This window comes from Loxodonta africana, chromosome 9, assembly GCF_030014295.1.
Source record: "Loxodonta africana isolate mLoxAfr1 chromosome 9, mLoxAfr1.hap2, whole genome shotgun sequence".
In the NCBI taxonomy this organism is placed as follows: Eukaryota; Metazoa; Chordata; class Mammalia; order Proboscidea; family Elephantidae; genus Loxodonta; species Loxodonta africana.
This window is the reverse complement of record NC_087350.1, coordinates 99718379-99738434: the sequence shown is the minus strand read 5'-3', so window position 1 is coordinate 99738434 and position 20056 is coordinate 99718379. Positions and strand designations below refer to the sequence as shown.

At 37.9% G+C, this 20056-nt stretch overlaps 1 protein-coding gene across 8 annotated transcripts in view; it reads left to right on the top strand.

The window, feature by feature from the left end:
- The window catches only part of CNTLN (centlein), a 250723-nt gene that overhangs the window by 59573 nt on the left and 171094 nt on the right, over window positions 1-20056 (top strand). For 5 of the 8 annotated variants that reach the window (XM_064290462.1, XM_064290461.1, XM_064290457.1 and 2 more), the window contains exons 6-8: window positions 1780-1913; window positions 8035-8197; window positions 18370-18432. In XM_064290462.1, the coding sequence (XP_064146532.1) occupies window positions 1780-1913; window positions 8035-8197; window positions 18370-18432 (360 nt within the window). The remainder of the gene's footprint in view (window positions 1-1779; window positions 1914-8034; window positions 8198-18369; window positions 18433-20056) is intronic. The other 3 variants (XM_064290460.1, XM_064290459.1, XM_064290458.1) reach the window with 1 other exon arrangement.

The following is a 20056-nucleotide window of genomic DNA, read 5'->3' as shown; positions in this document are numbered from 1 at the left end:
TGTCAGGGTTGTATCCTTTCACTATACTTATTTAATATATATGCTGAGCAAATAATCCAAGAAACTAGACTATGTGAAGAACAGGGCATCAGGATTGGAGAAAGACTTATCAACAACCTACATTATGCAGATGACACAGCCTTGCTTGCTGAAAGTGAAAAGGACTTGAAACACTTACTGATGAAGATCAAAGACCACAGCCTTCACTATGAATTACACCTCAACATAAAGAAAACAAAAATCCTCACAACTGAACCAATAAGCAACATCATGATAAATGGAGAAAAGTTGAAGCTGTCAAGGATTTCATTTTACTTGGATCCACAATCAACACCCATGGAAACTGCAGTCAAGAAATCAAAAGATGCATCGCATTGGGCAAATCTGCTGTAAAAGACCTTTTTAAAATGTTAAAAACCGAAGATGTCAACTTGAAGACTAAGGTGCACCTGACCCAAGCCGTGGTGTTTTCAGTCGCCTCATATGCGTACGAAAGCAAATGAATAAGGAAGATCGAAGAAGAACTGACGCCTTTGAATTGTATTGGTGAAGAATATTGAATATATCCTGGACTGCCAAAAGAACACACAAATCTGTTTTGTGAGGGGTACAGCCAGAATTCTCCTTAGAAGTCAGGATGGCAGGACTACGTCTCATGTACTTTGGACGTGTTATCAGGAGGGATCAATCCCTGGAGAAGGACATCATGCTTGGTAAAGTAAAGGGTCGGAGAAAAAGAGGAAGACCCTCAATGAGATGGATTCATGCACAGCGAGGATTGTGAGGAGGGCGCAGGATTGGGCAGTGTTTCATTCTGTCGTATATGGGGTCACTGAGTCAGAACTGACTCGCCAGCACCTGACAGCAACAACATTATTAAGGGGTATTAGAGTTTGGCCAATGCTTTTTCTGCATCTTTGAGACTGTCATATGGTCTTTGTTTTTTATTCTGTTGACATGGTGTATTACATTAGTTGATTTGCGAATGTTAAACCAGCCTTGCATTGCTGGATTTTTTAATACGTTGCTGGATGTGTTTTGCTAGTATTTGTTGAGGATTTTTACATCTATTTTCGTAAGAGATACTGGTCTGTAATTGGGATGTCTTTGTCTGGTTTTGATATCTGGGTAGGGATGTACTCATAGAATGAGTTGGTCAGTGTTCCGTCCTCTTCTGTATTTTGGAAGAAGATGTGAAAAACTCGTATTAATTTTGATTTAAATGCTTGGTACTATTTACTACCAAACTAAATTAGCAACATCTAAGTCAGATTTATACTAGCTTAATTCTAGTGAGTTATAGAAATTTTAGGAATCCCTGGGTGGCACAAACAGTTAAGCACTTGGCTACTAATTGAAAAGTTCGTTATTGGAACCTACCCAGTGGTGCCTTGGAAGAAAGGCTTGGCAATCTGCTCCTGAAAGGTCACAGCCTTGAAGACCTTATGGAGTACAGTTCTAGTCTGCAAACACATGGGGTCACCATGAGTTGGAATCATCTTGGCAGCAACCAATTTGGTTTTTTGGTTTACAGAAATGTTACTGCTGAATAACTCTGTTTTCTCTTTTTTTATGCAAGTATTCTTATATGTATTTCATTTATATATGTTACAAACCCAACAATATATTTTATGTTAAATTTTTTAAACTATGTGTAAACAAACAAATAAAAAACAAGATTAAAATACCACTAGTTCTATGTCATTTGTAGAATAAACTTAACAGACTCTTTATTAAATATGATTGTAATATAAGTGCTTATAAGTATTCTAATTTTAGGCATTTGAAGAAAATTTAATTGAAGCAAGGAAAGAAATTGAAGTGTCACAGAGTAAATACAATGCCCTGTCATTACAACTGAATAATAAACAATCTGAACTTATCCAGAAAGATATGGATATTACCCTGGTAAGGTAAGTATACTCAGTTTTTAAGTTAGCATTATAGAAATGTCATTAGATATTTAGAATGACACCATTTATGTTTATGATAAACACCTCAAAATGATTAAAATATGTCTTCTATGGGAACATACATTTATGCATTGAAAATGTCTGGAATTACATACACCAAAATGGGAACAACTACCTGGTAGATTCCAAGGGTCTACAAGATTGGGAAGAGCGTGATCAAAGAGTACCTTTTCGTTTTAGTTTTTAACAAGGACGGTGCAGTCATTCATTGCTTCCGTCTAAAGTTCCTAGCTGTATGTTATATAATGTTCATTATTGGTATAAGGTCTGTAACAAACTAAGAAACACAATTTTGACTTTTTATTTTATTATGTTCTGTGTAATTTTCATTTGTTAAATGTTCTTTCTACCTCGACACAGTTTTTATAGTACTTGTCATAAAATGTGGAGCCCTGGTGGTGCAGGGGTTAAATGTTTGGCTGTTAACGAAAAGGTTGGTAATTTGAACCCACCAGCTGCTCTGAGGGAGAAAGATGTGGCAACCTGCTCTTGTAAAGATGTCAGGCTTGGAAACCATGGGGCAGTTCTGCTCTGTCCTATAGGGTCGCTATGTGTTGGAATTGACATGAGAGCAACGGCTTTTTGGTTTCTTTATGAAATAAGATTATTTGAAGAGGTAAGCTTGATGTACTTGTGTATTTAAGTGTTTTGAAAGATTTTAAAACTACTCAATTTATTTAAAAATTTTCTTTATCAGAAAAGAATGGCAGAGAAAATGAAGGGCAAGGTGTTTGCTTGGTTTAATTGCAAGAGTTGATTATAAGAGATTGTAAAGGAGGAGGGCAATAGCATAGAGTTGGTAGTTTGGGACAGAGATGTGTTGTCATGAGTTGTCATCAAGTCCAATCTGAATCGTGGTGACCCCCACATGTGCAGAGTAGAACTGCTATATAGAATTTTTAAGGCTCTGTCCTTTTGGAGGAAACCCTGGTGGCGTAGTGGTTAAGTGCTACGGCTGCTATCCAAAGGGTTGGCAGTTTGAATCTGCCAGGCGCTCCTAGGAAACTCTATGGGGCAGCTCTACTCTGTCCTATAGGATCGCTATGAGTCGGAATCGACTCGACGGCACTGGGTTTGGTTTTGTTTTTCTTTTGGTTCTTTTGGAAGCAGATTACTGGATGAGCAAAGAACTTTGACTAAAATAAACGCCACTACAGGGGTCGCTATAAGTCAGAATTAACCTGACGGCGACTAACAACAATAGAGTAAGTAGTAGTTGAGATGCCTGTGGTGTTTCTCCTTAGTTTTCTGAATAGGGATTGCCTGTTGGACATGTCTTGCTTCCTTCATCATTTTAATTTCCTGTGTAGAATAAGGCTTATGAGCTACAGCATCACATTTTTGAATTTGTATGTTGTACTCAAGTACTTTTTACTCAAGCCACATAAAGCCGTAATTGTGGGAGAAGTGGTCTAAGCTCTCTCTTATTTGGATATACTTTTCCTTATTAATGAATGATGGAATTTACTTAGGTTTATTCCTTTATGGCTTTATGTGTTTGAAATTTATTAAATCATTTAAATACTATTGAATATTTAATCCATGTCAACCATTGTGCTATGAGATATTTTTGTGAACTACCTCAAACGATTATTGTTCTGAGTTAGAGTATAAATAGGTAATTGCATATATAATAATGTATATGTATGTCATATATACAGAGCATCTGAATATATTTGCCTAGAAGTTATATAAAAAGGCCTAACCAGTTTAATTAATTAACCAAAACTTTTACCTGGATAGGTAATGATTCTGCAATGACATGGAAGGTGAGCTAAGTGAATAGCCTATCCTCCTTGTCAATCGATTTTAGTTTTTTTCTTGGTATTCAGTTTTGAATGTACTACAAAAAAATGAAAGTTATGATATCATGGTCATAATTTTGGTCAAGAAATAATATAATTTACAGTATCTCTAAAATATGAAGAGCAAATATAATGAAAGACATGAAAGACCTACACAGAAAATGATAAAACATTATTGAGAGAAATAAAAGGTCTAGTAAGTGGAGGGATATACAATGTTCATGGTTTGGAAGATTCGGTACGATTAAGATGTCAGTTGTCTCCAAATAGACATCCCAATTCAGTATAATACCAATCACACATTAGCAACAATGAGAAGCTGTTACTACCCCTAGTTCACAAGGGGCAAGAGGAGCTGTTACCAGATCTAAGTAAGAAGTATATCTCTTGGAGAGAAACTGTCTAACAGGAGCAGTGGAACACAAGCCACCACCAGACTGTGGTTCAGCAGTGAGGCAGCCAGGGAAATAAGTAAGCTGACCTTCTCCTCTTTACCTCTAATCTCCTTCTACCACCTCCTCCCACTGATCAAATTCAGTCAGAGCCAGAGGACAAGGAGTTAGTGCTGTGCAGTCTGTAGAGGTTGACCTCTCAGGGCAGAGAGTAGGGTAGAGATGATGCTGAGTGAGTGAGAAAACATATGGCATGTTTTCTATTACTGCTTCTTTTTAGAGCTTTCCTTGTCATTATTGCATTTTGATTTTCCCATATGAAATTTAGAATAACATTACTTAATTCTTATTTGGTATTTCTATTAGAACATCACATTTACAAGTAAATCTAAGGATAATTGACATCTTTATGGCGTTTAGTCTTCCTGTCCCAGAGCATGGCATGCCATTCTATTTGTCTCAGCCTACCTTTGTATCCTTTCTGTTAAGTTCCTTATATGAGTTTTGAAAATTCCCTTGTTAGATTTATTCCTTCTCTTTCATGGTTTTTATTGCTATATTAAATGGGTTCTTTCCTTCCCGTATAGGTACCAGTTTTCCTTTTATTGTTTATAGTTTTTGATGTACATGTTGGTGGATTTGAACTGCCAACCTTTTGGTTAGCAGCTGTTGTTCTTAACCACCGTGCCACCAGGGTTTCCTGATGTACTGTGATTTGGAGGGTAAAGTGATAACAGTAGTTTTGTTTCTCCTTTGAAATGTATCTTTACTTTTGTCAGTTTCACCCTGAGTAGGTTAGAAGGACTGATCTGCCCTTGTGTATATCCCCTTCCTTCTTATTTGTTGTCTCATCATTTTCTTCAAACTGGTTTACAGAAGTGTCTTCGTTATCTAGTGCTGCTATTACAGAAGTACCATGAGTGAATGGCTTTAACAAAGATAAATTTATTCTCTTACAGTCCAGGAGACTGGAAGTCTGAATTCAGGGTACCAGCTCCAGGGGAAGCATTTCTGTCTCTGTCGGCTCTGGGCGAAGGTCCTTATCGTAAATCTCTGGTTGAGGAGTTTCTCAGTGCAGGGACTCTGTGTCCAAAGGACATACTATTCTGTTGGCTCTTGTTTCTTGGTGGTATGGGGTCCCATGTCTCTTTGCCTGCTTCTCTCTTTTATATTTCAAAAGAGATTGACTTAAGACGCAACCTAATCTTATAGTTTGAGTCCTGCCTCATTAACATAACTGCCTCTAATCCTGCCTCATTACCATCATAGAGACATGATTTATGACACATAGGGAAATCACATCAGATGACAAAATGGTGAACCATCACACAATATGGGAGTCATGGCCTAGCCAGTTGATAACACAGCTTTCAGGGACACAATTCAATCTACAACATTGCACCCTTTGGTTCCCCAGAATTCATATCATGTTGTTGTTGTTAGGTGCTGTCAAGTCGATTCCAACCCATATCGACCCTATAGGGCAGAGAATTGCTGCCCCATAGCGTTTCCAAGGATGGCTGGTGGATTCGAACTGCCAACCTTTTGGTTAGCAGCCTGAGCTCTTAACCAGTGTGCTACCAGGGCTCCGAGCATATCATAAAAACCAAACCAAACCCAGTGCCATCAAGTCGATTCTGACTCATAGCAACCCTACAGGACAGAGTAGAACTGGCCCATAGAGTTTTCAAGGAGCACCTGGCAGATTCAAACGGCCGACCCTTTGGTTGGCGGCTGTAGCACTTAACCACTACACCACCAGGGTGTCTGACCATATCATAAACTTAAATCAACTCCAAGTCTAAAATCTCATCTTCTGCGAAATTCCTCTTCATCTTGAAACCTAGAATACAAGTTACCTGCTTCCAGAGTACAATGGTGGAATAGGCATAAACTAGACACTTCCATGACAAATGGGAGAAATTCGAGGGAAAGAAGGGATAACACATACCAAGCAAGTCAGCAGAACACATTTCATTAGCCCTCAAGGCTTAAAATAATCCTTTGTTCTCTGAGACCATTTAGACAATGGCCCTGTCCTGCAGACTCTGGGTATTGGCCATACTTTCCAGATTCTGAGTGGAGGCCCTTCAGCCCTGGGCTTCAGCTCTGCCTCCTAGGCCTTTGAAACGGCAACTCTGCTCCCTCGAATTTGAGTGGCCCCATTCACCTAGTTCATCTGAATGGTGACTTCGCCCTTTGGGACTCCAGAGGTCATGGTCCTACCCTTTGAGACTGAGGCAGCTCTGCTTCCTGTGTTCCTTATCTCTTCGCTTCTGCTTACTGGTTTTTTGGCCTCTCGGCCCCTCAGGCCTGATTGCCCCCGTCTGCCCTGCTGGGGCAAGTGTTCCAAAGCTCTGTAGCTCCGCTGACAAGTGCCTGGAGGCTCCCCACTCCACCAGCTGTAAACTTCAGCTGGAAGGCATTCAGCTCTCTTACTCCGGTGGGCTGGCAAGCTTAGCTCCACCGATAAGTACCCGGAGGCTCCCCACTCCTCCAGGAAGCCTCTTGTGCACAGGCACTCAGCTCTCTTGTTCCCTGGGTCGGCTCCAGTTCTGTCTTGCACTGATCTCCTTGTTATGCTGTTGCTGTTCCTGTGCTGCTGCTTTCTGCCCTCTGCGCCATCTCCAGTGTAACACCTTTCTTCACTTCCTCTGAGTCCTCACCAGAATTGCCTTTGATGTCCATAATTCCACCATAATTTTCTTCAAGGCGATCTAGGCTCTTACTAGTAGGCACTTAAAATCTCTTCCAGCCACCACTGTCTATTCACAGTTCAGAACTGCTTCCACTAGAGCAGCACCCCTGCTGGTACCAAATTCTGTCTTAGTATCTAGTGCTGCTGTAGCAGAAATACCAGCCAGTGAATAGCTTTAACAAAAAGAAATTTATTCTCCCACAGTCCAGGAGGCTAGAAGTCCAAATCCAGCGTCCCAGCTCCAGTGGAAGGCCTTCTCTTTCTATAGGCTCTGGGGGAAGGTCCTTATCATCAGTCTTCTCTGGTCGAGGAGCTTCTCAGTGCAGGGACCCTGAGTCCAAAGAACTTGATATTCTCCTGTCTCTTGTTTCTTGGTGGTGCGAGGTCCTTCTGTCTCTCTGCTCACTTTTCTTTTTTATGTCTCAAAAGAGATTGATTTAAGACACAACCTAATCTTGTAGATTGAATCCTGCCCTATTGATGTAACTGCCTCTAATCTTACCTCATTAACGTCATAGAGGTAGGATTTACAACACGTAGGAAAATGGCATCAGATGACAAAATGGTGGACAACCACACAGTACTGGGAATCATGGCCTAGCCAAGTTGATACATATTTTTGTGGGACACAGTTCAATCCATAACAAGGAGCCACCAGAATCTCAGGCTACTGAGGTTGCAGACTAGAATTGGCAGTGGTGCTTTAAGGAACTTTGGTTTGAAAACTTAATTTGCCTACTGAGATTTCTTTTAACACATTTAAAGTTCTGTCTAATATGTAATGAAAGTTTGACTTACCCTGTATTCAAAACTGTCATAACTATTGCATCAGTGCTTCTCAGTTCTTGGAACTGAAGTGTTAACCGAATCTCAGTAAGAAGGTTGTACTGTGACTTCAGACCCAGGATTTTTATTACTATCAAGCTATAAAAGAAAATTGATATGTATCCAGCTTCGAAACCCATAGTAGTTCTATCAATACTTTGTAGGTGTATGTGATAAATATTAAATACTTTATATATTATTTCTTTTATTAATAAGTTTGCCTGCAGTAAAAAATAATAGATGAAAATAGGAAGCTGGCCTGTAATCCTGTGTGAACACAGTTATGTAACTGAGATGATCTTTATTCATGCCTGCCTCTATTTATTGCTTGCTTTGCTCAGGAAGGAGCTGCAGGAGCTGCAGAATCTTTACAAGCAGAACAGTGCACATACAGCCCAGCAGGCAGAGCTGATCCAGCAGCTTCAGGTTCTCAACATGGACACACAGAAAGTCCTGAGAAATCAGGAAGATGTGCACACAGCCGAAAGTATATCATATCAAAAAGTATGCCTTTATTCTGTCATAAAAATGTAATTTTATATGTATGGAATGTATGAAAATATATAGAATTCAAAATTTTCAAATGTCAGCATTTCTTTATTATTCCATTTTATATATGATTCTTCAGAATTAAAAATGAAGGGAATGGTTCAGTTTGATAATATTTAAAATTTTGTGGGTTTTCTTTATGGCTGTTAGAGCTGAAACATTAAAAAAAATGTAAAATTAATTCTGTAGAATACTGTTTTTATGAATTGGAATTTTGATATCCACCATGAAACTTAGTAGGGCTGTAGCCCCCAAACAGTAAAGGACTTTGGTAATGGAATTATTCAGCCTTATATTATAAGAAGATATTTTATCAAGTATAATACTAGTTTATCATCTGAGAGAGATATTCAGTGTAGAATTTGTGCATTATTTTATTGGGAGATCTGCACAAACACAAATCAGTATGCTTATAAGGTAACGGGATCAATATTTTCCAAGGATTTTTCTTTATTTTGTGCATTTCTTTTAAATAGTGATTTTACCTTACACTTGTTTTAGGAGCCCCTCAAGAAGATTTACCCAGCTACTTAGGTGAGCTGACTTAACTCAGCAGCAATAATTATACCTAGTAATTAAAAAAACAAAACAAAACAAAACACTTTCATTGTGTTCTTTATATTTTTTTATACCATGCTGTTTTTTATAAAAATAATTTATACATAGGTTAACTCTATGCGATAGGTGTTACTCCCTTTTAACAGCTGAGGCAGATGCATCTTAGAGAGGTTAAAGACTACAAGTCCATATCATTTCTAAAATTTTAGCATGTTTTTAATCTCAATCTTCTGAAAAAGCACCATGAAAATACCATATCTACATTAACATGAATTAAGAAACTTTATCAGGTAAACTGTAATACGTATTTTTAAATGATGCTTTGGAACAGTGGTTTTCAATCTGTGTTCTTTGTCTTCTTAATATGCTTTAGGACATGGGTGATACCAAGCGGGGGCCAGAGCCGATTCCCTCCACTTTAGCTGGAGCAGCTCCGCCTACTTGTTTTATAGGTTGAGATTGTCCATTATGCTTTTGTCTTTAAAACCAGGCTCTGTTGCTAAAATGGTATGAAAAAGTCCACCTTATTATTTACTTATTACCTAACAACAACTAATCTTAACTTTTTTTTTCTCTTTTTCCCTTATCAATTTGACTCAAACATTGGTCTCCCTTTCTTAGTGTTTAAAAGTCCTCTACCCTTGGCGGTTTGTATTTAAATCTCTTTTTAGGTTTTCTTATTGTCAAAGTTCATACTTTCCCTCTGACTTGCGAATACCTCTTTTTCTGTTTCTCGTCATTTAATAAGGGAGAACATGGTAAAGAAGAATAAAAGGCAGTGTTTTCTTTGCTATGTCCTTTTCAGTCTTGTATTCTAAGATTCCTTTTTTTTTTCTTGTTTAACTGGTCATTTAAGACAAATAAATTCTCCTCTAAGAACCTTATTCTTGGAAAGCATTTCATCTGATCACCTGGAAAATGCCTCTATTCTCCCATCAGATGTTTCACCCTTGATTCTACATCTTGATTGGTTCTCCTTAGCAGCCTCTACAGAGAGCAGCCATCTTTATATCCTACCTGAGAACTTTTATGAATTCTGTATCACTTCATACAACTGAATACTTAAACATATTTATTAAAAATGGTTTTATTGGAATAATCCATGCTCGTGGTAAATTTTCAAACAATGCAGAAGTGTATGAAGCAAAAGATAAAGTCCTCTCCCCTTCTACCTGAAGCACTCTCCCCAGAAGTAATTGCTATCAATGTTGTAAATTTTTTGTGTGTATTTACCAACAACAGAATTCATTAAAATAACTTGCCTCTTTTTATTTATATAAAAATTATATGAATACATTATTGTAAAAATTTGAAAAAGCCTAGAAGTACCAGTAGTGAAAATCTAAAAGACTTGTGTACCCTTCTTCCCACCCCAGTTAATTTCATTCCTTTTCTCAGGAATTCTAAACCTTTTGTATGCATTCTGTTTCTATGCATTGAACGTAGAGTAACTAAAGTGAAAGGAAGAAATGATGAAGTAAAAGAGTTGAATGAAGATTTCAAAGGGCAGCTCGATAACACAAAGTAAAGTTTTACAATCGAATGTGTGAAGACCTGGAGGTAGAAAACCAAAGGAGAAAAACATGTTTGCTATTTCTTAAGCTAAAAGAACTGAAGAAAAAAATTAAAGCCTCGAGTTGCAATATTGAAGGATTCTACAGCAAAAATACTAAACAATGCAGGAAGCATCAAAAGAAGATAGAAGGAATACACAGTCCTGTGCCAAAAAGAATTGGTTGGCGTTCAGCCATTTTAGGAGGTACCATATGATCAAGAACTGATGGTACTGAAGGAAGAGGTCCAAGCTGCACTGAAGGCATTGGTGAAAAACAGGGCTTCAGGAATTGACAGAACAACAATTGAGATGTTTCAACAAATGGATGCAGCACTGAAAGTGCTCACTTGTATATGCCAAGAAATTTGGAAGACAGCTACCTGGCCAACTGACTGGAAGAGATCCATATTTGTACCCATTCCAAAGAAAGGTGATCCAACAGAATGCAGAAATTATCAAATGGTATCATTAAAATCACACAGAATTAAAATTTTGCTGAAGATCATTCAAAAGCAGTTGCAGCACTACATTGACAGGGAACTGCTAAAAATTCAAACCAGATTCATAACAGGGCGTGGAACAAGGGATATCATATCTGATGTCTGATGGATCCTGGCTGAAAGCAGAGAATATCAGAAAAATGTTTACCTGTGTTTTATTGGCTATGCAGAGGCATTCAACTGTGTGGATCATAACAAATTATGTCTAACATTGTGAAGAATGGGAATTCCAGAACACTTAATTGTGCTGTTGAGGAACCTGTACATAGATGAAAAGACAGTCTTTCAAATAGAACAAAGGGATAATGTGTTGTTTAAAGTCAAGAAATATGTGCATCAGGGTTCTATCCTTTCACCATACCTATTCAATCTGTATACTGAGCAGATGATCTGCGGAGCTGGACTATATGAAGAGGAACGGGGCATCAGGATAGGAGGAAGAGTCATTAACAACCTATGTTATGCAGATGACACAACCTTGCTTGCCGAAAGGGAAGAGAACTTGAAGCACTTGTTGATGAAGATCAAAGACCACAGCCTTCCTTATGGATTACACTGCAACATAAAACAAAAATCCTCACAGCTGAACCAATAGACAACATCATGTTAAACGGAGAAAAGTTTGAAGTTGTCAAGGATTTCATTTTACTGCGATCCATAATCAATGCCCATGGAAGCGGCAGTCAAGAAATCAAAAGACACATTCTACTGGGCAAATCTGTTTCAAAAGACCTCTTTATGGTGTTGAAAAGTAAAGATGTCACTTTGAGTACTAAGGTGTGCCTGATCCTAGCAATGGTATTTCAGTCACCTCATATGCATGTGAAAGTGGATTATGAATAAGGAAGACCGAAGAAGAATTGATGCCTTTGAATTACGGTGTTGGTGAAGAATATTGAATATACCATGGACTGCCAGATGAACAAACAAATCTGTCTTGGAAGAAGTACAGCCAGAATGCTCATTAAAAGCAAGGATGGCAAGACTTCAACTCACATACTTTGGACATGTTATCAGGAGGCACCAGTCCCTGGAGAAGGGCATCATGCTTGGTAAAGTACAGGGTCACCAAAAAAGAGGACGACCTTCAATGAGATGGATTCGATGGACTCAAATAAAACTATGATTGTGAGGATGGCGCAGGAACACACAGTGTTTCCTTTTGTTGCACATAGGGTTGCTATGGGTAGGAACTGACTCGAGGGCACCTAACAACAATGTATATAAACCTAGGCTTCTTACAGTTTTAATATAAGGTCATTTAAAGTATTAAACTATACTTATTTTTTAACTTGTTTTAAAATAATAGGCATTGGATATATTTTCATGCCAGCACACACAGCTCTTGCTCATTCTTTTTTTTGTAAACAGGTACGTAATAAAATATAGTGTAGATTTACTATAATTTGATGATTATTAAGGTTTCCCCTCTCTAAGTTTTGTTATAAACTTGCTTACATAAAGAAGTGTTGTCCATGTCCTCTACGACATGAAGTATTCCTACTGGGCCATACCTAAGCTTACACAGACATGTTGTTATTCCTTTTCTCTTCCCTCCCTTCTTCCCCTTGGTACCCTTCCCTCTTCTGTTCTCTACCCTTCTTCTCCCCTGCCCTTCCCAGCAGAGCTCCTTGAAAGAGTTACCTTAACTCATTGTCTCATATTTTTTCCCATTGTCTTTTGAACGTACTCCAATGAAGTACTGTCCCTCTTACTCCACTAAAATTTCTCTTCTCAAGACCAATTAAAAAAAAAAAACAACAAAACCCAGACCCATTGCCAGGGAGTTGATTCTGACTCATAGCAACCCTATGAGACAGAGTGGAACTGCCCCTAGTTTCCAAGGCTGTACCTCTTCACTGATGAAGACTGCCACATCTTTTTCCTGCGAAGCAGCTGATGGGTTCGAACCGCCAACCTTTTGGTTAGCAGCCAAGTACTTTAACCACTGTACCACCAGGGCTCCTTCAAGACCAACAGTGACCCCCAAATTGCTAAATCCAGTGCTCATATAACAGTGCTCTTCTTACCTGGCTTGTCAGCAACAATTATCGTAGTGAGTAACCATTTCTCCCTTGGAATGCTTTTGATTTTTTCCTGGCTTTCAGGGCACCGCAATTGTTTGTTTTTCTTACTTCAGTTTTTAGCTTTTCATTTTCAGTTACTTTCTGGTTCTTCCTCATCTCCCTGTCCTCTAAATGTTGAAATGTCCCAGGACTCGGTCCTAGGATCTTTTCTTTTTCTGTTTAAACTCATACCCTAGGTGATTCTAAATAATCTCCTAGGCTTGTAAAGGCATGCATATACTGACGACTCTAAATTTATCTACACTGAATCCCTTCCCTGAACTATAGGAAAGAGGACATCTAATTGCCTATGTCGCTTCTCTTCATTCGGATGCCTAAGGGTCACCTCAAACTTAAAAAAACCAAAACAAAACAGTTACTATGTAGTGGCTAGCCTTCTCATTACCCCTGCTGTCAGTGTTCTGTCCAGACTACCCTCATGTATTCTTGGATTGTTTCAGCAAACTTCTGTTTTGTCACTTTACTTCGGCCGTTGCCCCCTTTGAGCCCATTCTCAACACAGGTGCCAGGATGTTCTTGTTAAAACGTAGTCAGATCATGTCATTCCTCTCTTCAAACCCTCCATTGGTTTCCTGTCCCATTGAACATAAAGGCCAACGTTCTTACTATAACCTATGAAACCTTGATCAATCTGGCTCTGCATGACTTCTCTGGTCTCATAGCCTTTTCTCTCTCCACATTCTTTCCCCTTCAGCCATACCAACCTTTGTTTTTGTTCCTTAAACATACCAGGTATTTTTCAACCTCAACGTCTTTGTACTTTTTCTTCCCCAAGTTTATCTGCATGACTGCAGCAACTTTTATACTTCCATCATTCTTCATCTCTTAGAGCCTAAAATGTAATTGATAACAGACATTAAGTAGTAACAGTAAGATTGATGTAAGTTAAAATAAAAGTAGAAGGCAGTATAGAAATATAGCTAGGGGCCTATCCCCAGGCTAGGGATAAATGAGGCTCTCCTCGAGGAAGGGGAGTTTAATCTAGAAGATGGGATGACATCAGTGAGACAATTTAGTGCCTCTTAACTCTTCTAAATGAACTCAAGCTCAATCCATAAATTCCCTAGTCATTGCCTTCACTCAAATTGGAGAACTTAACCAAAACGTTGATCTGGGGTACTTTTTGAAGCTCCATATACTGTCTCCTGCAATTATGATTATCTCTTCCAAGAGTCATTACAGATAAGAGATTTAAGTGATGGGAATATATTGTGCTCACCAATAGTATGGAGCAGGAAAGAAAAAACAAAACATTGAGATTTGCTGCTTCAAGAACTGGCGTTTTTTCCTTGTCTTTAGTCCACTTTTTGTTCTCTCTTTTTCTCCAATTTGAATTTTCTGTTTTTAAAAACTTTGTTTCTCAGAAGTTACCTCTATGAAATAGAAAACTTTACTGAATCTTAACTTTATGCTCATTCTGAAATTGTAATTCCTATTATAATATTATAATTTTGAAGCTATTTTTAGATCCTTGTAGTTCACAAGATTTTTCATTATATCCTCAACTAGGCTCAATTTAAAGGTATTTTCCTTGATTATTTGTATTTTATAAATTTCTAGGGAATTCAGATTGGCCTGCAGTTAGTAGATATTACAGTTTTTTCTTTGGCGTTGTATATATTATAAGAACGTATAAAAAAAACTTAAAATTTCTCACCCAGGGCGAATATTGTTAACATTTTGAATACTTTCTTTTAGTTTTTCTATGCATTTTAACATCTCTGGGATCACACTAATATATTTCAATTCACAGTATATTGAAACGGTTTTATAGAAAAATATTTCGGAAATAAGAATATAGTTTAACAGTTTTCCCAGTTTTGATACGTGTTGTTCAGAATGTTCACTATTGTAAATAAATAAAGCTTCAACAAACATCTCTTTTGTCAGTTTAGACTATACTCACTTTTCACTTATTGACATAATTTAGTTCCAAAGACCAGTCTGTTATGTGAAAATTGGCATTATGCTAAAATGGAGGATTTTTTTGTTTTGTTTTCAGACCACTCATTTATCTGATTTTTTAAATTTAGAAAATATAACTATAAAAATAATGAGAGCTGAGATTTACTGATGTGCTCATCACTGTGACAAGTGTAGTTACAGATTATTCCTCTGTGGAGAAGGAGGATTGAAGGAGACAAAGCTGGATAAAGCCAGGCTGTGTAACTGGAGGGCCCACGGCTTAACCACTTTACCTTTCCCCTGTTCTGCTCAGAGCTTCCCTTGTGGAGCTGCCTCCAGGCTTCACTCTTACCCCAGCAAGCCCTGCATTCACGATCCTGGAGCCTGCTCCGTCCTCCTGTCCTGGAGAGTCACAGAGGCTCAGAAATTCCTTTGAGGGTACTGGAAGCCTGGCCTCACACCCTGCCCCGTGGAGGTGGAGGCTTCAGGCCCAGCTTGGCTCACTTTGGAATGCCATTAAGCTCCCATGCATTTCTTCCAAACACCCTCTCTGATGCCTCTTTCTTTCCTCCCTTCTCACCCCACAGCAATTTTGAGCTGCAGGGCCTCAGGCCGCATACGAGCTGGGAACCCAGAGCAGGTGCCCACTAGCTTGGTGCTGCCTGCGTGTCTGTCTGGAGGCCACGGCCATGAAGGGGCAGGCCTCTCTTAGCAGCTGGAAGTGGTGTCCCCACTGGGAGAGAAGGGCATAGGGAAGCTCAGCCAGCTTCCCAGAGGCCACCCAGAGACCCTCCTTGAGGGAGGGGACACTTAGCAGCCTTGCCGCCATGCCAGCCGCCTCATTAATGCACAAAATAGATAGTAGATTTTTTACTGTTGTCATAAATGCGGAATATCGGGTAACGAGATAGTTGATAAGTGAGGAGTAGCTGTATTAATCTTATTTGGATAGTATTGACAGTATATACTAAGGAAAGAGTTCCTTTTATGAAAAGCTAGAAACATCAGATTAATGATATGGAATGCACAGAAATTTGTACATAGAGATACCAAAAACTGAACCAAACCCGTTGCCATCAAGTCACTTCTGACTCATAGTGATGCTATAGGATGGAGTAGAACTGCCCTGTAAGGTTTCCAAGGCCGTTATCTTTATGGAAGCAGACTGCCACATCTTTCTCCTGCAGAATGCTGATGGGTTCAAACCTCTGACCCTTAGGGAACAGCTAAATGCTTAACCACTGCACCACCAGAGCTCTTACATAGTCTTGTTTAAATTATTAAATAATGAGAATGCACATGGGAATATGGAGTTTGAAGAGAATCTGCCTACCGCATGGGAGATCAGTAAATGTTATAAATTATTGAACCTTAAGGCGTTACATACTGTAGTATTCCCATTTGGATAATACAATTTTAAAACTGTAGATACTTATTAGAATTGTAAGAGTATTTTTTAACTTGATAAGAATTTTTTTTCTATTTGAATTTAAATATTCTAGTTCATTTGATTTTTAACTATTTGGGTGGATGAATGGTTCTGGAGAGGTGTAAAAATGTGAAGAAACAGAATACAAGTTGGAAGGCCTTCCAGTTGGAGCACAATCATAAATAAAAAGAACAAATTGTAATATAAGCCAGGGGGAATTTATATTATCATTTATACCCATTATTTTGGAAATACATAATGTGAACTGAGGTAAAAATGTAAGTTGTTTCCAACAACAACATCATAATAACAGTTAACATTTATTGAACTTACTGTGTATCAGGAACTGGGAAAAGGGCTTTTACCTGTATTATTTAAGCCTCGCAACAATACTATGTCGTATTATTTTCCGTTTCATAGATTGTCTAAGGTCCAACACCTACCAGGTGGTAAAATTCAAATCTAGGTAATTTCTGTCCAGAACCTACCCTCTTGAATTATACTATAAAGCCCATAGTTATAGTTCAGTTATACATAGAATAATGTTTTTTCCTCAAAGAATTCTGCAAACAGATTCTACATACTTTCATTATCTATTCTCATTTCAAAATTCTTTCAATGCTTAGTAGCTTTTAATGTCACAGAATTTATTCTGATAGCAAACTTAAATGCTATTCGAAAGATCCCATTACATTCTTTTTGGTGAAAAAGACACATGCTACCATCCTCTGTGAAAGGGGCTTACATCATGATTCTTCAGCCACAGTTTCCACTGATTGTATAAATTCATTTTCCTTTTGCTATAACATCACGCCTTCTAACTTTTTGAACTTCTGCAGGTTTTTTACAAAAGTTGTTTACTCCAGAAAATACATTAGTTATAGAATTCAGAATTTTTAAGTTTGGGCGTAATCCCCTGCTATATTTATCACGTGTTTCCACTACTGTTCAGACTTCCAGTGTTCACTTACATCAAACTATTCATTCTAATCTTAGAACATTTTATTTATTACTTTATATTTATCCCCTTCCACATGTATTTGTCTAGATTTTTATAAAATATTTGAATAATCTAAGAATCCATGTAACAATGAAATGAATTTACTTAAAAATTCAGATTTTCAAATGCATTTTGCATAATCAGGTTAATTTTAATATTTCTAATATTTGGGGGTCTAGCGTTAAGACTCAGGTGAATTGAATAAAAAATAGTGTCACATAAACAGTTTATGTCATTTCTTACTAAGCTTACTTCTTTAAGAGTTAGGTCTTAATGTACTGTTTCTCTGTTTTTTTCTGTTTTCTTTTTCTCCATTCTCTCCCTCTTTTCCTATGCTCTCCTATTTTCCCTCCTTTCTCCCATTTATTAAGTAGAGAATTCATCTCTAGTACCTATTTAATTGTCTAAAGATAAGAACAGTTGCCCAGAACAGTAGAGTGTGGGGACTGAAGATGGGAAATGAAGGTGAAGAGACAAAACTGAAAGTTTTTGAGCACAGGAAAGAGGCAAGGCATATATATCCCAGAGGTCTCCTGAACAGCTCGTCTCATACAAATCTACCTACCATATAATGTGGAGGGCTATTGTAGGAGGGAAACAGCCATTACTGAGAGAAATAAAAGCTACTGTGCTCTCTTCCTCAGAGGATACATTTATATACTTTTTAATAGTTTTTTTTAATCTGTACATCACTTATATACATATGTGTGATTTAAATATAGGTAGGTAATTGTATCAACATGATTTCTAGACTATCACCTGAACATGTTTGGAATAGTAAATACACATTATTTTGTCCTATTTAATGATAATTACATGACATAAGCCAATGTCAACCCGATAAAATGTTAGCTTATACATACTTTTAGTATAAAGTGCATGTTAAATCACAGTTTTTCATCTTCATTTTTGTTTTTTGGTATAAACAGATGTAGTTTTCACTTGTAGAATTTATTGTCTCAATGAGAGTAGCAAATAGTATATATATTCTTTAAACAAACTAATGTCGAGTCACAGAGCATATATTTTTTCAAAATTGTTAAGGTAACTAACATATCGTTTTGTACCCCTACATTAATAAAAATATGGGAAGAAGCGTACTCAGTCTAAGTCCCTGAAAATTAAAGACTTGGATTATTGGATCCCATTTCTGGAGGTAACTTGCTTTTTATCCCCTGTACATTCTCTTAACCTTTCTTCAGTTTCTTCAACAGAAATGAGCTTGAAGAATAGCAAACATAATCATTTATAGATTATAATCATTGATGCTTTTAAAGTATATTAGGGAATATATGGTTACATATTTTTGAAAGCCAGAATCTTGAAAAATCCTGTAACACTGATACATTCCCAATTTTCTGAGGAAAGAAAATGTTTTAGAAAAAAGAGCCTCCATAAAACCTACTGTAGGGAATTCTGATTGCTAATAGGCAAACAGTTACTAACTCAGGATGCCTAAACCAATGTAAATGAATGAATTTACTACATTACTTAATTTACTCAATTGAGATTTTTTTTGTAACTCTAATTAATGGGATGAGAGTAAGATAGTATGTAGCCAGGCCACTGGAATATGTAAAACTTTGCTTCCATGCACGAACCACTAGAGAAACATTTTATTACCTCAAGGCTCTGTACCAAAAAATGCTTTAAAGATAGACCTAATCTGCTTGAAGACTGTTCCAGTCAAGTCTATTGGTGGACTGGGGCCTAGAATTAAAAATGGCTCAAGGGATGTCTTTGCCTCTTACCCCTTAAGTCCACACTGAGTGGTCTTATAGCTGTTAATTTAGTGATGTCAGTTAGCCACCAAGGAAAATAAGAAAGTAGGAGATCTATATTTAGAGGAGGAACTAGGGAATGAGAAAGGGTTTGCCCCAATACCTAGAGCAGTGCTTGTCTAAATTATCTGCACCAAACTTTCTCATTACTTTCTCACCAGCTGCTTGGAAGGATGACTATTCAGAGCAAGGTAGAGTTTGCCCTGTTGTCTAGAGTTGCTCACCCAGTTGTATCAGACCAGCCCAGGACAACTCTTGAATAGGAATGATACTGCGTAAACTGCTTGGAAGAGAGAGCAAAGAAGAGGAAGCAAAAGAGAGGGGAGAAAAAAGACATTAAGCTAGAGTCTTCTTCCATGAATGAACAGGCTCATAGCCTTGTATCTGTGAAGGATGACCCCAAGATGTGACACCCAAGAAAAAGGCACACCACACCCTTAACACAGATGGCCAGTAGATGGTTCCTCAGTCCTGACCATGCAGCAGCATTATAGCTGTACCTGGGAAGTGGGGAGGGAAGCTGTGAGTTTTTCTTTGTCCATAAGAATCAATGTCCATGAGATTCTTAAATATTTAAAATCTGAATTCTTTAATAGTATTTTCTATTAAGTTTTTCAAAAGGGTAAGTTTAATATGATAAGGTATAAAACTAAGAGAAAGTGGTTAAATAATCTGTTAACTAAATAACCTACTGTTTGCTTGTCAGTTTTTCACTTTTCCTGCCTTCAGCTCCCTCCAGCCAGCTTAGCTCGTTTCCAGATTTTGCTTTTTTCTTTTCTACGTTGAACCTAATCATGAAAGCAGTAACAAAGTACAGGTTGGCCCTTATAGGGCTCACTCTGACCCCTTCATTGTCCCTCAAAGCTGTCAGGTTCCTATATACCCCCTTCCCTCCTACAACATCTGATGGCATCAGCTATGAAAAGGACATTGGACACACTCCCTGACCGAAAGGTAATGGGAAGGGAAAGTACAAATTCATGTCCCGAAATTCTTTAT